This window comes from Apostichopus japonicus, chromosome 20 (genome assembly GCF_037975245.1).
Source record: "Apostichopus japonicus isolate 1M-3 chromosome 20, ASM3797524v1, whole genome shotgun sequence".
Classification (NCBI taxonomy): Eukaryota; Metazoa; Echinodermata; class Holothuroidea; order Aspidochirotida; family Stichopodidae; genus Apostichopus; species Apostichopus japonicus.
The window spans coordinates 4,189,447-4,213,154 of NC_092580.1; the positions used below are offsets into that span (position 1 = coordinate 4,189,447).

At 38.5% G+C, this 23,708-nt stretch overlaps 1 protein-coding gene across 3 annotated transcripts in view; it reads right to left on the bottom strand.

The window, feature by feature from the left end:
- The window catches only part of LOC139961433 (uncharacterized), a 56,082-nt gene that overhangs the window by 31,146 nt on the left and 1,228 nt on the right, over positions 1-23,708 (bottom strand). Inside the window, exons 2-8 of one of the 3 annotated variants that reach the window (XM_071960600.1) lie at positions 22,444-22,524; positions 15,742-15,845; positions 8,917-9,129; positions 8,070-8,242; positions 3,994-4,206; positions 2,357-2,494; positions 1,258-1,392 (exon numbers count right to left, since the gene is read on the bottom strand). In XM_071960600.1, coding sequence (XP_071816701.1) covers positions 1,258-1,392; positions 2,357-2,494; positions 3,994-4,206; positions 8,070-8,242; positions 8,917-9,129; positions 15,742-15,785 — 916 coding nt within the window. In that variant the 5' untranslated portion in view covers positions 15,786-15,845; positions 22,444-22,524. Of the gene's footprint in view, positions 1-1,257; positions 1,399-2,356; positions 2,495-3,993; positions 4,207-8,069; positions 8,243-8,916; positions 9,130-15,741; positions 15,846-22,443; positions 22,525-23,708 lie in introns of all 3 variants that reach the window. The other 2 variants (XM_071960597.1, XM_071960598.1) reach the window with 2 other exon arrangements.

Sequence of the window (23,708 nt, forward strand, 5' to 3'; positions counted from 1 at the left end):
AATTTTTCTCACGATTTTGTCTAATTCTGACAATATTTTGCAATTTTGCAATAGTTTTCATAGTGAAAAATTTCATCATGCAAAATTTTCAACTATGAAACTTGATAAAAGTTACACAATGTTTACAGTTCCCCTACCCACACCCCCCCCCCACAGATTAAGGTTAAGTAGTGATTATTAACCAAGGAATATGACCCAAATTCAACATTTGGTCACCCAGGCACTTTTCCAATTTAACTATATTAATCACACATAAAAGCCATTTTGAATTCAATTTGATTAGTCAACTAGCTAATGACCTCCCTCCTAATGGGATGTTAGTACCAAACATCGTAAAACCTTTTTTTAAATACCAAACTGAACTCAAAAACCTCCTTTAAAGTGCGCTTAATTAAGAGAAAGCCAACTTAGTACAATCAGACAATCAAACCATATTTTCATTGTAAGCAGACCAGCTGATATGGGCGCCGGGTGATATAATCCCACAAACATGACATGTGCTGCTCATAAATTTGGCAGCATCCCAACACACTAAAACCTAATTCAAACACATAGGACAATAAAATCACTGCCAATATTTTCTTCTGTCCTTTTCCCTTCTCCCCTTCTTGGAGCAAAGCCACATACCACACATGCACGCACACCTCTTAATTCTGCCATGAATTATGTTTTTTTGAAATTCATTCGGTAAGAGGAGCTTCCCGGGGCAAGAGTCAATTGGGGAGAATGATGAGATTGACGTAAATGACCTTGATCTGTGAGAGAGATTGATGGTGATGATGACGACAAGAATGTGATATTTGTTAGATGCACACAACAAACATTCTATTTTTGTCCTTTAGAGTGAGTACATATCTGTCATGGGTATGAGAGCTGAGTAAATGATGCGTGCATCCATTAACAGATAGCTGGTAGCTGTAATCAGGGTTGACAACCGGAATGAATACACGATGGGGGGCCTGGGGGGAGGAGATGTAACATTATGAATGACCTATTAGTTTGGATCTAATTTCAGCTATAATCTCATTTCAGTTATAATCTCGACATATCTCAAGATATCAACAACATGGCCAAGTAAGGTCGACGATAAAACTGTAAAGAGACAGTCTAACCTTTAAACAATTCATAAATCAAGTGAGCCAATACTTAAAAATTAGCAACCTTTTAGTTTTAATGTCACTTTCAGGAAAACATTCTCTTCCCAGGAAACTTAAATTTGCTCTTGAAGTCTTGATGTGACAAACTATTTCAACTTACCATCGCAGGATCGTCCGTCTTGGTTTAGATTAAACCCTTCTGGACATTCACATTGGACCCTCCCCCTGTTGTCCGTTCTACATGTATAGGCGCAACCTCCGTTGTTTCTCCTGCATTGGTTGGTCCGTTGGTCATCTGCAACTACCAAAAGTTTTGTTGGGGAAAATAGGTTTTCTATTGTTCTTCTATTGTATTGTTACTATTCTATTGTATTGTTACTATTGTTACTATTCTATTGTTACTATTCTATTGTATTGTTACTATTGTTACTATTCTATTGTTACTATTCTATTGTACTGTTACTATTGTTACTATTCTTAGGGATCGCTGCAAAACACACTGATGCTTTCTCAGACAGATGGGTCGAACCTGTACTTTATGTAGAGTACTTCCACAGACACAGGAGACCACAAAATAACTCACTGGTTTTATATTTTTTTTAAACTCGCATGTTCTCTGCATACAGTTCATATAGCTAATTATGAGGATATGAATTAGAACTGCCACAGTTATTGACTGTCATAGGAATGACTCTTAACAGTTTTGAGTTAGCTAATGATAGCACGAATTTGCCTCATAATCTTCCTGAACGCAAAATGTTGGCTATTTCAAATATCTTCAAATAACTAAGCTATTTGCAGGCAAAGATACTTAATATTAAAGATGTTAGTTTCTGTATCTCAGTATCATCTTTTCATCTCTGTAGTTACATATTAACACACATCTAAATATTATCATAGCATACCTTTTCCAATGATACTCATTGTCGATATCTACTCTCCCCCCCCCCGCCCACTTTTCCAACGGAAAATGTCCCGCAAATGTGTGTCATGAATAATGTGCCTTGATTCCCCCATCCCCCCATCCCCCTACCCTCCACACAGATTCCAACGAACTTGCAAACAAGGTGACCCCTCTCATATATATATATATGGTATTCATACAACTGCTGATCATATTATTTTTAATATCATACAAATAATAATTAGCCGATATATGAGTTTTTTAACTCCAAAATATCACATTTATAAAATTGTGTTTGGTTACAGTTTTTTAAAACCTTCTTATTTTTCCTTGTCTTAATTTCAGAATTACTCACCTTCTGTGATATATTGCACAAGAAAGCCCCTCTCCACGACCGAACCATCGGTCACAAATCGCAGTGTCATGGTGTTGGAGTGTGACACTATCATTCCAGGTGTGTCATTACCACAGAATAGTCCAATCAAGTTGGAATCTGGAGGAAAATATTCAAGCCAGGGAGATTAAAAAAAACAGTTTTACATTGTCTCTGAAAAGTGCTGAAAAGTAAAAACAACTGTCACTCATTGTCCATCCACCTCAAGAGTATCTTATCAAACATGAATTTTCTTTTACTCAGCCAAGTAATTAACTGCTTTAACATCCTCAAGATCTTGGAATAATTTGGAAGGTCTTTTGCAAAATATTTTAGCAATTATTTTGGGAAAGATACTTTGTGATCTTTGATGTTTTCTCACACACTGACAGAATATGTCCGACTAATTTTAGCCAAAGAATGTTTAATTGAGCAATAAACCGATACAATATTTTTTACGGTGGTTTATATGCAGGGGGAGGGGTGGGGGTGGTGGTGGGGGGCTTGCCTAAACACCGGGGGGGGGATATCATGTAACCTGTCACTTTCCTGTGTTAATGTTGGACTTCTACAACCTTGACATTCTTGTCTTTGTCTTCATTCAACAGCGTTTTATTTGTTGGCTTGCAGTTGTCTGGATCCTTGAGAGAGTTGTCATAACAATTATGTCTCCAAGGAGGGTAAAACATATTTGACAAGTTGAAGGAGATACAAGTGCAAGAAGGATTGTTTAACATGAAAAGCTGACAGATCTTTTGAGGGAGTAACTAAATGGTCGTGACTAAATAGGCCAGGAATGAGCTTCATCCTTGAGTGAGCTGGCGGTGTGTCGTACTAGTATAAACTTGGCAATCTGGAACAGGGATGCTGACTATTCAACAAAAATTAAATGTAATTAACACAAAGATCAGGGGTGAAAGAGCAAAGTCAAAAGAAGCCCCAGGAAAAAAAACTGTACTTCTGGCAACACCTTTAATGTCAAACAAACAAATGTAGACACCCTCTACTCCCACACTGCACCACCCCACACTGCACCAACCCCCCCCCCCATACATACAAAGAAACCTCTTGTATTTCATACCAACCTTCCTATTTCTTATTGCATACTATTTGGCCCATCCATTAACTAAATTATATGTTCACACTTTTTTATGCTTGCTTGTGACATTGACCATAACAAGAAATTTGTGCATTCAATACCAAGAGGAGAGACATCACACTTTATTTGGTCCAGAGTGACCTCTGTACAAGACAGAGTGATAAAGAAAATGTGTAAATACAAATAATTCCATTGTGCATATTGTTCAATAATCAGACAATATTGGTAAAACTGTTAATTGGTTGAAATGGCCACTCACTGGGGGGTCATCAGCTGTATACATTTTGGGAGTTGTGATTAATTAGACCCACAGGATATTCCCGTATGATGTATCTTCAAGCCAGGTTACATACAGATAATGATAACCAGTGACTGTGACATAGGCTTGAGATTTGAGGGTGTGGGGTGGCACTGGTGGGGGGGGGGAGCACCATGACCGTTTGTACACCACTGTTGACAATAACTGGGGGGGGCTGATGTCCCCCTCTTCTGGTGGCTGATGAATCCTGATAATACTTACTGCTGTTGCGTCCGTCTCGTATTTCCAAGTAGTCGTAATCGCAGTTTGTTCTGGTATCTCCGTTTTCCAACCAAAAGTCGACAAAGACCAGCTTGACCCTCTTCCTATTGCCAACTTGTATTTTGTAGACACAGTCTAGGTTGGTGTTGTACTTAGACGGGTAGTTTGGGGACATGATCTCTCCAGACGGTCCATAGAACGTCCTCGAACAACCTGAGAAAATGGTAAAAATAAAGATGGCTTACACATGCATTACTATAACCTTGTTCTACCTTACACAGAGAGGTGTAAAACTCAGCAAGTTTTCACTAGGGTAGCAACACTTCCCTCCTCCTCCACGTTACTCTTCCCTCCTTCCTACTCCCCCCCCCATGACACCCCCTCATTCAAACACTCTTGAGATGTATGCACCAGGCTAAAGAGAATAAAGTAATACTCATGTATTATAACCTACATAACACCTACATGACACCTACATGACACACCTACATGACATACCTACATGACATACCTACATGACATACCTACATGACATACCTACATGACACCTACAAGACAGCATGTTCCTCCAGGGAAAAAGTAAATCTAAGAAGGATTTACAAAACAAAACTCGGAGCCAAACTGATAGAAGTTACAAACTCTTCAGGATTTGATATATATTTGTTATCAATTATTTCCCAAACTGCTCAAATTAGTAGTATTTTACATTGACATATTTTGTAAAAGCAACAGACTTGACGAATCCATGAAACAGGATATATATCATTACCCCTGAAGGATAGAAAAGTAAGTGAAGAGAACCTTCATTCCAAACGACACTGCAGAACTGATATTTCATTTTCTGTTATCGAAAAGTATGATTTTTAAATTTCAGGTATGATACCGTTGTATTCTTTTGCAGAATCCATATGTATCTCAAATTAGATTATTCTTTTCACCTTTCTTACGGGAACATTTATAGACCATTTCCATGGAAGACATGTACAAAATTGGGGTTCGTTACACTATGATTGGAGCAGAATACATCCATGAAAATCATAAGCATTTTTAGGAGAGGGTGATTTGTCCTGAAAGATTCACGACTAGTTTCTCTATTATTAGTCTCAGGTCATATGTATCATCTTTACATGTCACGGAAGCACATGTGAAGTCAAATTTTAAAAAAAAAAATGCAAGAATCTATTATTTTTTTTTTTTTGGGCCCATCTGCAAGCCATGCTGAAAGGAGGGTTTGCATGACAAAGTTACTTTAACAGATTTATAGCTCTTCATAACAGAGAACACTAGTTAGTAGCTTTTATATTTGAAAGATGCATTCTGTAAAAATTGTCTCGGCAACCAAGGAAACATGGAGGTATGACATCCCAACCAATTCTCTTCAAACCTCCATTTCCCCTCCCACCAAACCCCTCAACACCTCACCCAAATGTAGCTTCCATAGTTTTCATGCTGTTGCAAAATTCTGCTTCCCTAAGTAAAATCCAAGACTTTCCTTTAGCTTAGAGAGGAGTTAAATCTTCATGACAATATAGAAAAGTCGTAATATTTGGATATTTGCTTCACTTGGTCCATTTAAAGGCTAACCTAATAAAAGTTTTGGAAATCCAATACACTAATTCTATGGACACTGTTATGTGGCAATGCTCAGCACAGGCAGACGCATACATACATTTACCCAGTTAATAACACCTCTCCACTAAAGGAGTATAACACTGGATGTAACCGGCTAACACAGAACAAAAACTCCATTTTCCCCACTTTGTTAATTTATAGAATTTAATCTTTCAGAATTATCGACATCTGGAATGTTTTGATGACAGCATGTTACCTTGGTGACTAAAGAGTAAAGGTAAGGATGCCACTTTGCATCACTTGTTTATTGAGCTCCCAAAAGATTGTCGTCTTGAAATCTAAGTGTCCCAACCGTGTATTTATTACCAAAACCATGTATTTATTACCAACGCAATGTCACTTTACAAAGAACAAATACTGTATGGATGTCACCTATGCAACAATACGTTATGTAAGTTAAATTCATTAGAGTCACTAAGTTTCATATGTCAAGATCTGAGTGTCTGTAGCAACATGCTGTTCTCATCAGTTAATTGACAATGTATACATGTCATGAAGATCCCACTACATACTTTTAGTTATAATGTTTTTGCCATTTTCAGTTTAACATGTGTTTGAAACCTGTGTGTTAAAGTAGCAAGGTGTACTTTTCAATGGAGTTTCATGTGACAACAAGTAATAGGTTACTATAAGGGTTGCCATATGTTATCAATTGTTAAATATCATTTGAGTAACTCAAAATCTCATTACCTGAAATCTGATTATTTACAAGTGGCAACTGTTAGGTCAGTAAACTAATGATGCCACTATGTGCCACTTGTTATTATATTTTCAGCAGCTGGGTTTATAACACGCTATCTAAGGTTACTTGAAAGTGTAAATTAAAGTACGGATGTCACTGAGTGCCACTTGTTATAATGTATTCAGCAGCCTGGATGTTTTTGCCATCTAAGGTTACTTGACAATGTAAATTAAAAAGTATGGATGTCACTGTGTGCCACTTGTTATATTGTATTCAGCAGCCAGGGTGCTTTTTCATAGTCAGGTGACTTGACAATGTAAGTTATAGTAAGGATGCCACTGTGTAGAGCTTGTCGTAATGTATTTAGCAGCTGGGTTATGTTTGCCATGTCTCACCTCTCACTAGTACACAAATACATGAGCATAAACCATATTATGACACTATTGTCACACAAAGGAATGCTGAATAAGTTAAGAATGCCTGTTCCTGTTTGATGGCAAATATCAACATTTATAGGGTACGGTTCCTAGAAAAGTTTCTATACTGATCAACACACTAGCTGCTTACTTTTAAAGATTAAGACACCTGGTGGGGGTCAATGGTACAAGATTTGCACAATTTCAGAACTGAAAATGCAGTCTGTTCCTAATATTTCCTTTTTTCCCATGAAGGAATATCCAAACATGAATTCATCCAATTAGGAGAACCGAAGCTGGGGCAAGCCGATCATACCGTCCCAAATGAAAATGTTTCCATTTGTTTAGATAAATCTGGCTCCAATAAATGTCATCACTGGAGAGCTTTAAAATAATAACAAACAGTTTTAAAAATAGTTTCCTATCCTACAAAACTGGTACCTGGAATTGCTACAATTAAACCAGATTTTTAAATCCTGACTTTAAATCATTTACTTCACCCACACAAGTGCAATTATCCAACCTTTGCTCTCTCGGTTATGACTAATGTTAATGGAGGAAATATTACTATTGAAATTACTGTACCTTGGCTGGTGTTGCCTTTTAAAATAAAAAAAATGAAAATATGGCCAATGCAAGGGGTCAACATGAGGAATCACACGGTTCAAAGTTCAGCTATTCAGTTCTTTGTAATTACATTTTTTGCTGGCAAACAGTAATTGTGATCGCTGTAGTTCATACTCAACAATCACATTTGTTCATTGAAATCTCAAAATTAAATTTCCATTCCGCTGATATTCGCATATTAAATTTTACAAGAATTCCTGATCATTCCTGTTCCCCTGGTGAGAAAGCCCATTGGATTGGTCACATATACTTTAAAAGAAAGAATGAAAGTTCAAAAGGATTTTTTTTTTTGGTTAACCCCATGAGAAAACTTCAGATAAAGAACAGATTTACAAAATCTTTGCTCACAAGTTAAACCACAAGGGACAGCCATCACTAACTTAATTTGCACAGTACACTGACTGCCCATTTATCAGGGCAGGATCCAGGATTCCTTTAAAGGAAAGGGACATGAAAATGGGTGTATACACCCCCCCCCAACCCATGCCCAACTTTTGGTGATAAACTTTGAACTCAAATTGTGTCCGAGGGAATTATCTTGGAGATCCATTAATCCTCCAGAATCAATTCTCTCAAAGCTGCCCTACAGTATCTGAAACCACAGCCTTAATGACGACAAGGATCACCATTAAAAATGGCCATGATTGTGATCGTGGACATAACATGAGAGACCTGCCTAGGATGGGGGGTAAGGTTGGGGGGGCAGGGAAGGGGCTTACCAGTGCTGTAGTTGACGCTGAAGCCGAGTCTTTCGATGGTCATATCCGATATGAATTTCATGAAAATTGATTGGCTGCTGGAAGTGAGAGGGCCCGGCTGATTCATTCCACAGTACTTCCCTATCAACGGACTGTTGGCGTTCCTACCGTCGTAGATCTCCAAATAGTCATAACTGTATCGAGAAAAAAAAGACAAATCCTTACAAAATTGAGAGAAATTTCACTTCCCTTTTGTTTTAACAATTCTGAAATGTTTCAAGTTTGGGAATAGGAGAGATGCAGTGAATACAATATATTTACAACAGTGTGGAAGACGTAGGTCGATAAAAAGACAGACTAGGGTGGGTGAATGCCAATGATGTGTGACACACAGTACGTGGGGAATCAAAGTTAGTGAGGCTCATAGAATGATGTTAGCTTAATATTGAATCATTCTGAATGACTGACTCATTGCGAGCCACTCATGGTGAGTGACCCTGAGCTCCTCCAAGCCACTTTGGAGTGACCCCCATTTGGGGTGAATCCCAGGCCCTATATTAAACACACAGTGGTGGCCCAATTTAATTTTTAATCAATCCTGATAGGTCAAAGCCAGTGAACAAATCATTGTGAGCATTAAATGTCTTATGAATTGATGCCACGATGTGTGACCAGGGCCATCAGTGTGCACGACAGACCCATTGTGAGATTCTCCTTGTGAGCAGTTATTAGTTACCGACAGGGCCCACTCGGTGACTCCCTACACTTGCAGGAAATCAAAGTGGATTATATTTGCAAAGGTTTTGCTGGCTGGATAAAAAGGTAATTCGAGACTTTGTCAGCTAAATTGAATAAATATTGTACTCACTGGCATCCTGGAGACTCCTCCAATTCAAACGTACTAAACAACAAAGTGATGTGGTTGGTGTATTCTGTCGTGATCAGCCATTCGCAGTTGACGTCACTAGGGTACTTTCCAGGGTGGTTTGGCGACTGCACCTTCCCCTCTCCTGCATATAGTACCTCACCGCACCTCAGCGCACCACCGGTGACCCCTTCTATAAAAAGACATGCTGCGATGCTGATGAACAGAAAGACAGGACAGGTTTTCTGGATATAATCACAAATAACAACAGTTTTGCGACGTAATTGACATGAAAAGAAAATGAGGAGCTGACAAAAAGAATTTTCCGGAACAATTTTGGAGTCAATGTCCAAAGAAAAAATTATCTTGAATTGATATAGTCAACATCTTCAATGTGCAACAACTGAAAATTTGATACCGATGTAGCTCTAATCAATTTTTCTGTTGTGATCATGTAAAATTTATACAATATGGAAGCAGGGTAGACAAAATTTTTTATAAAGCTTACTTTACCTTGAAAGTACATTGCCATGGATATCCATAATAACAGCGCTAAACAGGAACTTATCCTGACATATTACAACGACAGATTTATGTTGCCGACTACATTCATTAAGTATACAGGTTGGTTCAGACAATTAATGTATTACGTGCTGTATTTTGCTCCGATGGCCGCTAAAAGTTTAACAAGTGGGTTACCTCCTTAAATGACGAACAATGGTAGCGTTTACATGTCTTTTGCGATAAATAGACGTTTGTGATGAGCAACTACCTCAATCGGATGAGAAAAGTCTCGTTTTGTGTGTAAGGTATATATATACACCCTGGTGCAAAGTATACGGTCAGGACACGCTCACATGTAATCCATATATTAATATTGTAAGAAAGATTAAATCAGCTTCCATTTCTTTTTCGTGTTGTTATACTTTCATGATATTGTCAATTGTCAGGTATTAGGTAAATATCAGCATCTAGACATTTTGACAAACACCACCAGCTCTACCAAGGACAGTAAGCTGCAGTAACGAATATTTATTCAAGCAATATATCTACTCTCTGATGTCACTATCTGCTCTGTGATGTCACTATTTCAACTTGCTCAAGTCTTCAATCTATAGCAAATGAAGGACCACATGATATCCCAAAGTAAGTCACATTACTCTGAGCTGTTTGAGGGGCTTGTGTGAGGGGCTAGTGTGAGTGGCTAGTGTGAGGGGCTTGTGTGAGGGGCTTCTGTGATGGGCTCGCCCAATAAATCTCTGTCATATGATAGGGTTAATTATGATGGTTTGATTTGCTTCTCCTTAAAATCTATGTTAAAAAGGGTCTCTGAATTAAATAAATAATACAACCACCTACAGATGCTGTCTGTTACATTAGATTGATGCAGGAAGAAAGTGCCATGTTGAAAATTTGAAATTTTACACACTCTTAATGTTTGTTTAAATTAATATTACTTTGTTTCAAAGTTGGCTCAGTGAGGGGAAAAATGGGCCAAGTAAAGGAGAAAAAAAAGAAAACAGGAAGAAAAAAGAAAGTAAAGAAGGAATTATAAATCTTATGGCTGAAATTCCAATATTTTAATATTTCCCCGATAGATGTATTTGAACAAAATTATTTTCGTATCCTGTCCATATAACAGGAGTTGACGATGCCACCCAAGAGATAGCTCCCTGCATTTCCTGAGTCATACGATTTTTAATTCCCCTTGACAGCCCGCAGACACTCGCAGACTCCAAATAATTGTTATGTTATGAACGGGGTATGACTTTGCACAAACATGCCTCTAGGTATCAGAGATGAGATATCATTAGAAAGCCATTACATACCACAATATGCTTATCAGGGGTCATTCTTGATATATCCTGATGGGCATCAAATTAGAAGGAATAATAATAAGAATAAAAAAGTATAAAAAAAGGTGATCCCCTGGGTGAAGAGATTACTACTAGAAGGTGATTAGAAAGAGCACAGGTGTACTGAACAGCTGACAGGGGTCAGAAGGTATTTCTTACTTTCCTTGTTTTTCAGCAAGGTAGCTTGAGGGGAGAGGTCAAGAGGTCAATCTCTTTGCTGATTAAAGACTTCCTGACATAGTCTGCTTGTCGTTCTTTTCTTAAGTATATACATCACCAGTATATCCCCTACCACCCACCCCCCCAGATTATGTCACTACCCCAGTACATCACCACCCATCCCCCAGACTCTGTCACTGTCCCAGTACATCACCAGCCATCCCCCAGTCTCTGTCACTACCCCAGTATATCCCGACCCATCCCCAGATGCTGTCACTTCCCCAGTTTATCACCACAAACCTCCAGACTCTGTCACTGTCCTAGTATATCACCACCTATCCCCAAAGACTGTCACTGTCCCAATCATAACCACCCATTCCCCAGACTCTGCCACTATCCCAGTACATCACCACCCACCCCCCAGACTGTCCCAGTACATCACCACCCCTCAGACTCTGTCGCTACCCCAGTCCATCACCACCCATCACCCAGACTCTGTCACTACCCAAGTACATGACCACCCATCCCCCCAGATGCGGTCATTACACCAGTAAATCACCACCCATCCCCCCAGACTCTTTCACTGTCCCAGTACATCACCATCCATTCCCCAGACTCTGTCACTACCCCAGTATATCACCTCCCATCCCCAGACTGTCACTGTCCCAGTTCATCACCACCCATCCCCCAGACTCTGTCACTACCCCAGTACATCACCGCCCATCCCCAAGGTGCTGTCACTACCCCAGTATATACCACCCATCCCCCCTTCCCTCTCCCAGATTCTGTCAATGCCTCAGTATGTAATTGCATACTGTATGTGCTCAAGGACGCTCTTAAAATCAAGGTAACTGCCGCGCCATGTTCAAAGAGCAGGGTGACCCTGGGATTCACTCGCTCACATATCCTTACCTGCATTCACGATTTGTCAACTTGGCACCCCATGCCAAATAGCAGGGAAGCTATGATTAGACTGTCGGACAGACAGGAAATTGATTTGTTTTTGAGCAATCCTCAATAACAAAGATCCACGCAGTAGGTAATCGATATTTGGCGAAACAATGTTTCAAATTAACCGACATAGAAAGAGGTTATAAGAAGTTACTGCAGGTGTCTTTGAAACCGAATATTACAAACTGTGTTTGAGAAATGGAATGCTCTATGTGGCATACATGAAATATATATAGAGCTAACAGAAACACAATACATGAACACCAGTTTAGGACACATGCTGGCATTAGGGTTGCGTAGAGTTCTCAGTATTGACTCCACCATGCGTTAACAAAACTGTCTGAGGAAAAGATGTAAAGTAGGCCTCGTTTCTTGGAGGTGCTGAACCTTCCAGTCATTCCCAAACATTAAATCATGTCTCAATGAAGGAGGGTAAAATACTTGCAGGGTGACACTTTGACGATGAGTGTTGACGTCTGAACACAGGTCACCATTAATTTGACTTTTTTGACATGTGTGACATTTACGGTGAACTGAGTTGTCTATCATATAAACTACAGTTATTTGACTCAATGCAAAAAAAAGGTCGAAGAAGAGAAGAAAGTTTCTATCCATTATTTGTACTGTGATGGAATGCCTTTCACAAGCTATGCTGTTCTTCTACCCATTACTAGGCCCTCTTCTTTCCTCACACACATTCCACGTACCCTTCCTCACCCCTTGGCACACAGACTCGATCCCACAAGTCCCTTCTTTGACTATGATGGAACCTATACCGCATTAAAAAAGTTTTGTTTTGATTACTACATCAAACGTGAATTGTTACCAGACATGCAAAATGAATTGTAAATCTACCCCCTTCTCCTCCCCCCACCCCCACCTGAAATTTGCATTAAGCTGTTTCAATACCACTGAAGGTAGTTTTTTTTTAAGCTGTCGCAAACTATAGCCCCCAATGCCACAAAATGCTACAAAATACTTAATATTAGACACAGTCCAGTTGTTTTGGACTGGACTAAAGTTTGTTGACGGAATTTGGCTTTTCACTTCATACCTTGATAAAATTGCATTGTAATGGCCACAAGTTGTCATCCACAATAGAAACTGTAAACAATCAGGCAATTTGACTTCTAGCCCTTGGAAACAAAACTGTGAACAAGTTACTGCAAAAACAAAATGGGCCTAAACCAGAAAGAGAAATTTTATGACGAGGTCAAACCAACTTCACGGCAACAATATTTAAAGGCCTTTATGAACAATCTTTGTCTCCTTCCACCTGTAAAAAGTTGTTTATTTGTTAAGTGTTTGTTCCATTTGTGTTTTTCATTGTTGAATCATAGAGAAGGCTTATTATTATCTATATATATATTATATTATCTATATATATATATATATATATTATCTATACATATATGTATATATAGGTGCCCAACAGAGATTATTAAGTTTTATTTTGGTCTCAAGGCAGAAGTCATTTGGCTGAAAAAATGCTACTTAATAAATTGCTTGAAACAATGATTTCAAAGTCAAAGTCAAAAAAACTCTAGAAACGTCACCAACACTGAGCACCACTTTAAAGAATTTCACTATAACCATTAACACACAGTGATGTGCACAAACCTGTCAACATGACCTTGACACTTGGGTAAAGGATGAAGGCCAGGGGTGGGGGAGGAGGGGCATGGACTCCCAAAATTGTCAAAGCAAAGATTTACATTTGGGACTGGTGCCATCGTAAGCAGCACTCTTCTACAACACTGCAAATTGGTTTCGCTCTTTGCCCACCCCCCCAAACCTTCGTCAGAGTCCCTGTTCCTGAGAGCATTCCAATTTAACATGCACATGGGATAATGAAAGATAACATTTTCAAGCTGCAATAAAGTTCAATTGTCCATGATTCTCACATGATCCCGCTTTCCACATACTACACAGTACGCAAATATGAGTCACAAAGCGACAAAATCATATGACTCACTGGATTATGGCCTAGTTTTGTTACTCAGATGTGAGGTTAACCTACTACAACAACATGCCACTCAGAACTTTATAATCTGACAAATATAATCCGATGTCATAAATTTTCTCAGTCAGGACACTTATAAAATCACCTTTTTTTTTTTCTTCTTTAATAGATATGCAGCCGCAAATTCAGCCGCAAGTTGAAGTACTTTCAACTATTGTATTTATGGCCATGGTGACAGATCCACCCGTTTAGCATTTAACTTTTCAATACTATATTTTACATGCCAATTAAATACTGTTAAATGCTGTCTGAATTGTCCTGTATACACACATGTCCTTCTAATAAGAGTCACTTAGTGGAGGAGCAGGTTGTTATGAATTGAATGGGTGTGAATGAACTTATGGGCACACTATTAAATATTATCCACCTCTATTTTATCCCATTTTATCAGCACTGAAGCCCTTTAACAACTCAACTACATTTGTCCTTCACCTTTTGAGAGAATTACACCATTCTGTAATACTTATAAATAGTAAACAGATTTGTAGAAACAATGGTAGAGTGGCATGCTGTGCTCAATTGCTCCTGTAGCAAACTTAAAGTGATAAACTGTGGCAGGGTGATAAAAAAGTCAAACAACCCATCCATGTTTGGCCTACTGGTTGTAGCGGTACGTTATAAACACAGGTAGTTTGTGTCAAAAGTAAAAGAACATTGTTCTTCTTTAATACAATCCCTTTAAAATGGTTATGAAAAATCAAGGGCAGAAAGTATCTGAAACCCTTATAGTTCCCAAATTTTTGTGGTCAACCTCTGCACCCCATAGCTAAAAATGTTAAAAACAATGTGTCATCTCTTACACAATCTTGATAAAGGTACTGTATCTAAAAAGTAGAACGGTGCATTGGCCGTCCGTGGCCCCCCCCCCCCCGTACATGCTCCCCCTGTTTGCCTATAGCTTTCTGGGCGTCACACTGTTTACCAAAACTTCCAAGAACAGAGCTGTCATGAACTTATCACCCTACACCTTTTTTCTTTTCCTTTCTTATCTTCAAGAAGCCTGTTTACATGTCACGCTGTAGTGAACAAGTCACTCAAACTGGGTGCCAGTCCTAATATTTACAAAGGCTTAGTATATACTGAATTAGACAAGATGTTGTAAGTGTTTCACTTTTAGACAAAACTAAAGAATCAAGTCTATTTATTTTGAGGTGTGTCGATCTAGCCAATAGTTAGTATTTCAAAATTGTTCTCCCTTCTTGGCAACCAAAACTTGCAATTTTTACTCAAAAATTGGTCACACCTTATCAATTCTTTTCAAATACCTTTTGTAAATTACTGCACAATTAAAAACCATGATGTCAGCAGGCCCAGTACTACCCTCATTAAAATACAGAAATGGCAGAGAGCCACAAGGTTTTCACGTCTTCAACCCCACACTGTATTTTACCTCCAAAAATGGAAGTATAGCTTTACCTTGGAACAATTTCTTCTATACACATAGAACATCCTTCTGATAAAATACCTGATCGCATCTGTAATTTCTTTTGAGTTTTGTCCAGCTTCCGTAACTACGGAATGGTAACCACGTAGTTATGATAGTGAAATATTGGAATTGTTTTTAGTCAATATTGACCAAACCTTGATAATTTCATAAATTTTGCATGGACCTTGACATATTGGAATTCGGGGAAACTGTATCATCCGTGTTTGGAATGGAAGCCATAAACTTGATCCTGACACTGCAGTTAAAGGTAAACACCCCCCTGTGGAATAGAATACATCTTCCACCAACTTCCTCTCCCCCCCCCCCCTCCGGCACCTCAAAAGACAACAAAAAACTGCCCAAATTGACCGATGGTTCATTATATATTTATAAACCATGGAAGAGTAACTTACAAAGTGCAGATCGCCTTTTGGAATGTCTTCTTGTTGACTGCCATGCCCCTCCGATATTATTGTCGATGACACAATTGGGAATAAAGACACGGGTAATTTGGATCCTGGAGGAAATGAAAAACCATAACAAGAGTGAGTAGAGATCTGCAGACCAGGAAATGGAAACAGTAGTAGTACAAGAGTGAGTAGAGACCTAGATCAATGGGTATGAGCTGCAGAACGACTAATAACGGACCATGCAAATGAGTATCTTCCTGTCGGTAGTCTTGCTATGATGTTGTAGATGGAGAGTAAGACATTAATTCACAGTGCTCAAATATTCATTTTTGGGTTTGAAACATTACATTACACGTGTAGTACATCCATGTCTCGTGGGCATCAGAGATGCAACGATTCATTTCCTGTTAAGGTCGAGTCGGGTCTTTGTAGATTATTTCCACGACTTTGGATTCGACAACTCTACTATGGGGAAAGTTGACAAACTTGTTTGAGTGACTTCACCCTTGAAAGTTAGTGATTCAAGCCACGACTGGATATAACACTAGTGGACATATAGCTATGACTGGAATAACACTAGTGGACGTATAGCCACATTTGACTCTATATATACTAGTGGACATATAGCCATGACTGGATTAACACTTGGACATGTTGCCATGACTGGATATAACACTAGTGGACATATGGCCACGACTGGATATAACACTAGTGGACATATAGCCATGACTGGAATAGTCCACTAGTGGACGCATAGCCATGACTGGATATTACACTAGTGGACATATAGCCATGAACACTAGTGGACGTATCGCCACGACTGGATATAACACTAGTGGACATGTAGCCATGACTGGAATAACATTAGTGGACATATAGCCACGGCTGGATATAATACTAGTGGACATATAGCCATGACTGGAATAATGGACACTAGTGGACGCATAGCCATGACTGGATATAAAACTAGTGGACATATAGGTATGACTGGATATAACACTAGTGGACATGTAGCCATGACTGGATATAACACTAGTGGACACGTTGCCACGACTGGATATAATACTAGTGGACGCATAGCCATGACTGGATATAAAACTAGTGGACGTATAGCCATGACTGGATATAACACTAGTGGACGTATAGCCATGACTGGATATAAAACTAGTGGACGTATAGCCATGACTGGATATAACACTAGTGGACTTATAGCCATGACTGGATATAACACTAGTGGACATATAGCCATGACTGGTTATAACACTAGTGGACATATAGCCATGACTGGATATAACACTAGTGGACGTATGAACAACTTGATCCGCTTGAAATACATGGCTGTTTCTTAATTATAGTTCATTTTCCTAATGCATGGGTCACAGAGAGGGCTGTGAGGTATCGTTTTGCCATGACACATACATAGCTGTGTTTACTTGCACTTCTCCTGCGGTGGGAATGGGCAACTCCATTCAACCTCAATACAATTAGTACAATATATACCATTTCTGTCACCCAAAATAGTATGATCTGTACACAGATTAATAAAATTACTTTAGTGTCTTTACCTATTGATGAAGTAATAAACAACAAAGCGTGTATTATCTGTTTTTGGCATCTCTTCTTTTATCTACATTATCTTTGCTTCCACACATGATCACCTACGGCCAGCCCAGTGTCTGTCTAGAAGGGCTGCCTCCAATATAGTCATTGCAAACTGAAGCGTAAAACCGCTGCGTTTATCCTTTTCAGGCTACGTAGCAACATGCTGTTACATTTGCAACAAACACCTGTATGAATAATCCCTACTACAACCAAGATGTGGTTGGTTATGATAAAAGCTCTTAATCCACATATATTCATAGTGTATATATATATATATATATATACTTCTGTTTACTGCAAAATCTGTACCATAAAATACAATTTTTCAGGAGATTGATGGACAAGGTCACAAATTTCAAAATTTTGTCTATTTTCTAAGAGAATTGTGCAAGTAAAAATTTCTTAGCTTGACATTTTCCTTTCATATGAAAATGGTTAGTGATACCCATAACCCAAGGCACAATTTAAAGCATCATTTTCCCACTGAACTTTGATAAATTTTTCCCATTTCTAGAAGAGCAAGGCTTCACTTATTGCAATGATGGGAGACAAATTGAAAACTCCCACAGCTAGAACTGTCTTGGATCGAGTCTGCTCTAATCATTCAGTTCTTCATATTTACATTCATACTTATGAAATAAGAAAGGGTCTTATGGATCTTGTTTCCGTTTGTTCCATTGTGATTTTAAAAAATGGTCGATAGGTTCGTGAAATTTACTAAAAATGGGCAACCAATCGCAGAAAGCTACTTTAACCACATTGGACCTGAGGCTGGGGGGGGGGTTGGGAGTGGGTACATACTCTCATGGGGGCCATAATATCGGTACTATACACATGTTACAGCTAACCTTCTCCATATTGTTATTAAATTAAGTGTGAAATTTAGTTCTGTTCAAAAACTTTAAACGAATGTATAGGAATGATTAACACATGTATCCTACAAGCAACATTTCTTTACAACATGTGACAACATTTTTGCAATCAAAAGGTGTTTGAACTCAGTTTATATCTTATGTTTTTTTGAAACTTGGTCAATATCATCAAAATCATATGATTGAAGAAAAGATGTGTTTTCTTACCTTTATTTTCTTTCTCGTATTTATTTGAAAAAGAAACGGATTTCTGCTTATAAATTTTATTTCCTACCCAAATTCTAGTCAGCTGTTTTGCATCAAGTTTTCCTCAAAGAAATCAGTGGCCGTTCTTGCCATGAGCACAGTGCACGAACCAATACTTGTATTTTCGACACAAAAGGAGATAGATTGCTCTTCCAAAATCTCTTTATTTTCCTCCCTGTCTCGATCCTTTGCTTTTTATAAGCATCTGTTTTGCTTTCGATTTCAAAAGAACTATCATTTCTGCAGCTTTTGCTCGCAATGGCACAAAAGAATTGAACAAAAGATGTCCCTTATCCTGCTGTTTCAAAAGGAACACTTTTGACCAAGTGATCTCTCTCACCAAAAAAAACACACACCAAAAAAAAAAGGAAAAGAAACAAAACCTTGATACAAAAAAAAAAAAAAAAACCTTGATAAAGAACCATTAGCAACTGAGAACAAATATTTTCCTTCCTTACAGAAAAACGATAGAGAGATAGAGAGAGTGAGAACACAGCTTCCTCTTCCCGAATCCTTGAAAAGTTGTGAACAAAAAAATGTTAAAAGCCTTAGTACTAGGCAGCTTTTTATTACCTTTTTACATCAAAACAGTAGGAGCTGTAGCTATTGTAGTACCAAATACATATGAAGGAAGCATGTAACTGTTCACTGTTGGTTACCCCCTTTGTTCACCATGTTCTAAAGCTCCCTGTGAAGAGGTGTCCCTTCTAAATATACTAGCTTAAAGAAATCCCCTGTGTTTGTTGATCACTTAGTGGAGTTGCTGTTGATGAAACACTTGTAGTTTTTGTCACCTATTTATCATAACTGTTTACATACACTACAGTGAACAAACTGCGATAATCAGAAGGGTCAGAGGTTGGGCTGGGAAGTGTTGGTCTGTGTCATAATGGTGTCGTAACATGCCAGGCTGAGTAGGCAATAGAAACGAGAGGAACTGGGAAATTTTATTCGAAAAGCGAGATAAATATACAGTGAGAGATACTGTTGATGGACAAAAAGGGGACCATGGCTCAGTGCACTCCATTGACTACTCCAAACCCTCTGTTCCTTCTCTCATGGTAACAAGTTTACTCATCACATCACAATTGTGTTTGCCCTTGAGGGGGTCAGGTACACCCCCTCCTATGTAAAGGTAGATCCAGATTTGGGGGGTCTGATCCTGAGTATGTGAGCGTCCACATTACGATCATGATCACCTTTACAGGGTTCTTTCCTCCTTTCATTCTCAAATGTGAAGTAATTGTGGCCTAAGCCAATGTCTTTGAAATATTCTATCATCTTCATAGGAACATCACCCTACATATTCAAATGATATATGTGGGCTTGTAATTATAGATGTTTAAAATAAACAAAAGTTTGATGAGCGCAACACTCTACGTCATAGTTTGCACATATTTAACGAGTTTCCCCAGATTTATCAAAACTTCAAATGTGTATATCTTGGAAACGAAAAAACCTTTCGAAAAATTTTTAACAGATGTTTGAATGAGATCATCGCACACGACAAATGTTCGTAGACATTTAAAGATGTACTTTGAAAACTAAAACATTTTGCAAAATCAAAATGAAGTTTGACAAAAAAAACCCAAAAGAAACCCAATTTTTAAACAAGGTTTATATTTGATTGATACTTCTCTCCCCCATTCTTTCCTCCTTATCGGATGATGGATAGTTTTCTAAATACCCTCTGGGAGGATAAATCATAGGTCTTCCGATATTCAAAAAGTATTCTGGTCATAATGGGTCATCACAGCACCATGTTGCGTAGTAATTCTGACACACAGAACCGCAGACTGCCACCGTGCAAGAGAGATCCCATTGGTTTTTATTTGTATTGCATTAGCACCCAACAGAGCCAGGCTTAATATCAAAATATCCACCTTCCTTGGCACAATGAAGCTCGGCAAAAAAACAAAAAAAAAGGAAAAATTAAGGCTCTATCTTCCGGCAGTAGGAACTAACTTTGTCACATGTGATGATCATAAAAGCCCCAATGTTTTTGAGATTGACGTTTATTTTGGGGAAGTAGAATGATCGGGCAGGTGATTGTGGTTGAGGTACCGGCTAAAGAAGGAATTCTAAAAATGGTTGGATAAAGATCAGCTTCCAAGAGAGCAAAAAAAAACACGACAGGGTTAACTCCGTTGGTGCCGGTTTAAAACAGCATTATGTCAGCAGATAAATTTTTTGCCATCTTCTTATTTATGTCTGCTGAATTTGTCTCTTTGCAAAGGCTCAAGGGAAATCATGAACAGTTAAAGAAATAGCATAAATAGTGGAGTTAATATATCAGGTGGGAACAAAGAGAGGAGGTAATTGGAAGGGGGGGGGAGGAAATTTATTTTAAGCCTATTGTCACCCTTTAAAGTCACATTAGCTCTACAATATTGCAGTCGCAATATCTGCAAAACAAAGTGTGGTGATGTCAGATGGTTTATGCAACAGCTTTCTCTTCACCTTATTAATTATTCCTGTCCCATCCATATATAGGTAGGTATGTATATTGCATGTCAGTCAAGGATTCCAGGAAACTCTGCGCTGCATTTTTGTGCCCAACTTATTTTGGAGACTTCTGTTTCATCTATTTTTACCCTAAAATTCAATGGTGTCCACAACCCACAAACGAACCCCCTAACATAGGTTCTAATTGACCTTTCACCTTGAGCCCATGAGAGGGGATGGGAGGGGGAGCATGGACTTATTTTGAAACCAGCATGGTACCATGAGAATCTCAAATACCATGTGGTGAGAATGGTATGTTACCATTTTCTGCTTGTTACAACCACATATTTGTGCACAATGATTGAGAATTGTGACAAAGATTTGGCCAGAAATCATAGAAACATGGCTGAGAGAGTGAATATGCTGCCCTTAGATATATGCAGGCTTACAACAGTCTTAATCATCTAGTGTTTAAAACATTTCTTGAGAATGAAAGAAATTATTTTCCTACCTCATCCCTGACTCCTCCCCCCCCCCTCAAACCATCCCCCACCTGCTCTTTCACCACCATTGATTGTATAAACCAATAATCGCCCAATGACATTTTAAAGTTCCGCAGTTGGTGATTAATGGGTTACAGTCGTATCTATAACTATTCCTCACCATTACAGGAACTTGAACTGCTCTTTTGATGGCATGTACACATATCACAGCTCTCCAAGGGTCAGGTCAAGAAACACAGAAACAAACAGGACTCAGTTTCATCTGAAGAGACTGTGACCCTTAATAGCACTAGGGAATATGTTTTGTCTGTTTTCAATGAATAACTTGCTTGCCTTCATATCTAACTGATCAAATTAGGCAAAAGGATTGCCAAAATGTATGGAAAACAAAACTAAATTCTAGTGGATGGGACAAAACACTTTTTCTGTGGTACTTAACGGTTTGCAATTCTCTTCTCCCCTATCAGTGAAATGGTAAAGCCACAAGTCACCTGGTCGGACTAAGGTGTATTCGATAATTTGTGATATTACATCATATGGCCAGAATATCACAAAGAATCATAATTAACCCAACACAAAAGTATGTACAACATATGTACATACATACACAACAGTTTGTAACAGGGGGAGGGAACAGCAAACTGAGAGCAACATTGGCCAGGGGGGGGAGTAAACAGAATGCAGGTAGTCCAAGCCGGTACCAGGAGCATCGGGGCAAGTGTGGAGCCCCCATGCCCCCTCCCCAACCCCCTTTGTGATTCCACAGGTTCAAAACTGTCAAATGCTATGTATCATCAAAGTGACAATTTAAAACAAAAACAGTCTCTACGGAATAGAAGAGAGAGCGCAGAGAGAAATATTGTGGGCTAAACATTCACGACCTTTCCAATACCCTTCTAAGACAGGCGTTGAACTACAGGGATGTTTAGTTTGTGTGATAACCTCCTTTCAGGTACAGGCCTTTTAATATATATATATATATATATATATATATATACAAGTCATATCAGGCAATATTAATAAACTTAAAACTTTACCTCGGTCGGGTAGATGGATGGCTGCCAAAACTCAAACAGGAACCGATTCCTTCTTTGCCAACTGGAGAATTTCCTTTACATCTAGGGAGAGAATTTTAATAAAGTAATCACCATTGCATATCTACAAGTCCATGAAGACTTGACAACTGATCATTTTTTGTGTATTGTATGTTATTTATTGTGCCATTACTGCAAGGTCATGACCGTCATGTAGATAATGACACCAATAACTGGGTACCATTCCTTATAATTAAGACATCTATGATACCTATATATATCAAAGGTCATATACCATCTTCTGATTGGTTGACATTCCTATACTTCTAGCAGAACAAATAGGACAAGATCTGGGAGAAACCCTTCTTTCAAAATTTACAACCAATGCTGATTTGTGACGACAGAAAAGTCTCCAAAAACCTTGTTTGAAGTTCAGAGTGGTATATAGGTTTCAATTTGAAAAGTAAAGTGGGAGATTAACCTGGAAGTATTGAGGTCAAACAGGATATTAAAGGGTTATAACAAGGGATCATTCTATTGGACAATATAGGAAATAGACAAAGATTGCCATTACAGAGAAAGTAAGAGACCTGTGGGAAGGGTGCATAAGGAATTCATCAAATAGCTAAGCACAAATCCCTGTACAAACATCCCTCCCTGCCCCCCCTCACCCTAAAAAAAAAATAATAAGTCAAAATAAAAACAGTGACAACAAAGGGAAAAAACAGATATAATGCCCACTTGTTTTGTTATATGTTTAAATTGAAATGTCAGAATCTAAACACTAACCCCCTACAAAAATAAAAAATGAATATAAACCTCCCAAACAAATTCTGCAAGAGTAAAAACACATAACAGCTGCATGTTTTTACACATTTCTTCCTTCCATAAATTCTGAAACAATCACCCAGGAGATTTTGCATCACGAATAGATTTTATATCAGACCCTTGTGATCACATCTGAATGTGTGGCAGTTAAGGAAACCAACATGGACACATTGCAAGGTCTATTTCACAGGTTACAAGCAATGGGAATGACATTTCAACACTTGGGATATTGCAAAGTATGAGAAAGCTAACAGAATTGTTATATTCAGCAGTCCATAAAAGATACCATATCATACCAATATCAAGAACGGGTTACATTTCATCACCATCTCCACCACTGTGGATCACCATCTTTGTGGTTCATTATCTCCACCACCATGCATCCTCACTATCAGCACCACCATGATCCACCACCACCATAGTCACGAACACTACATTGT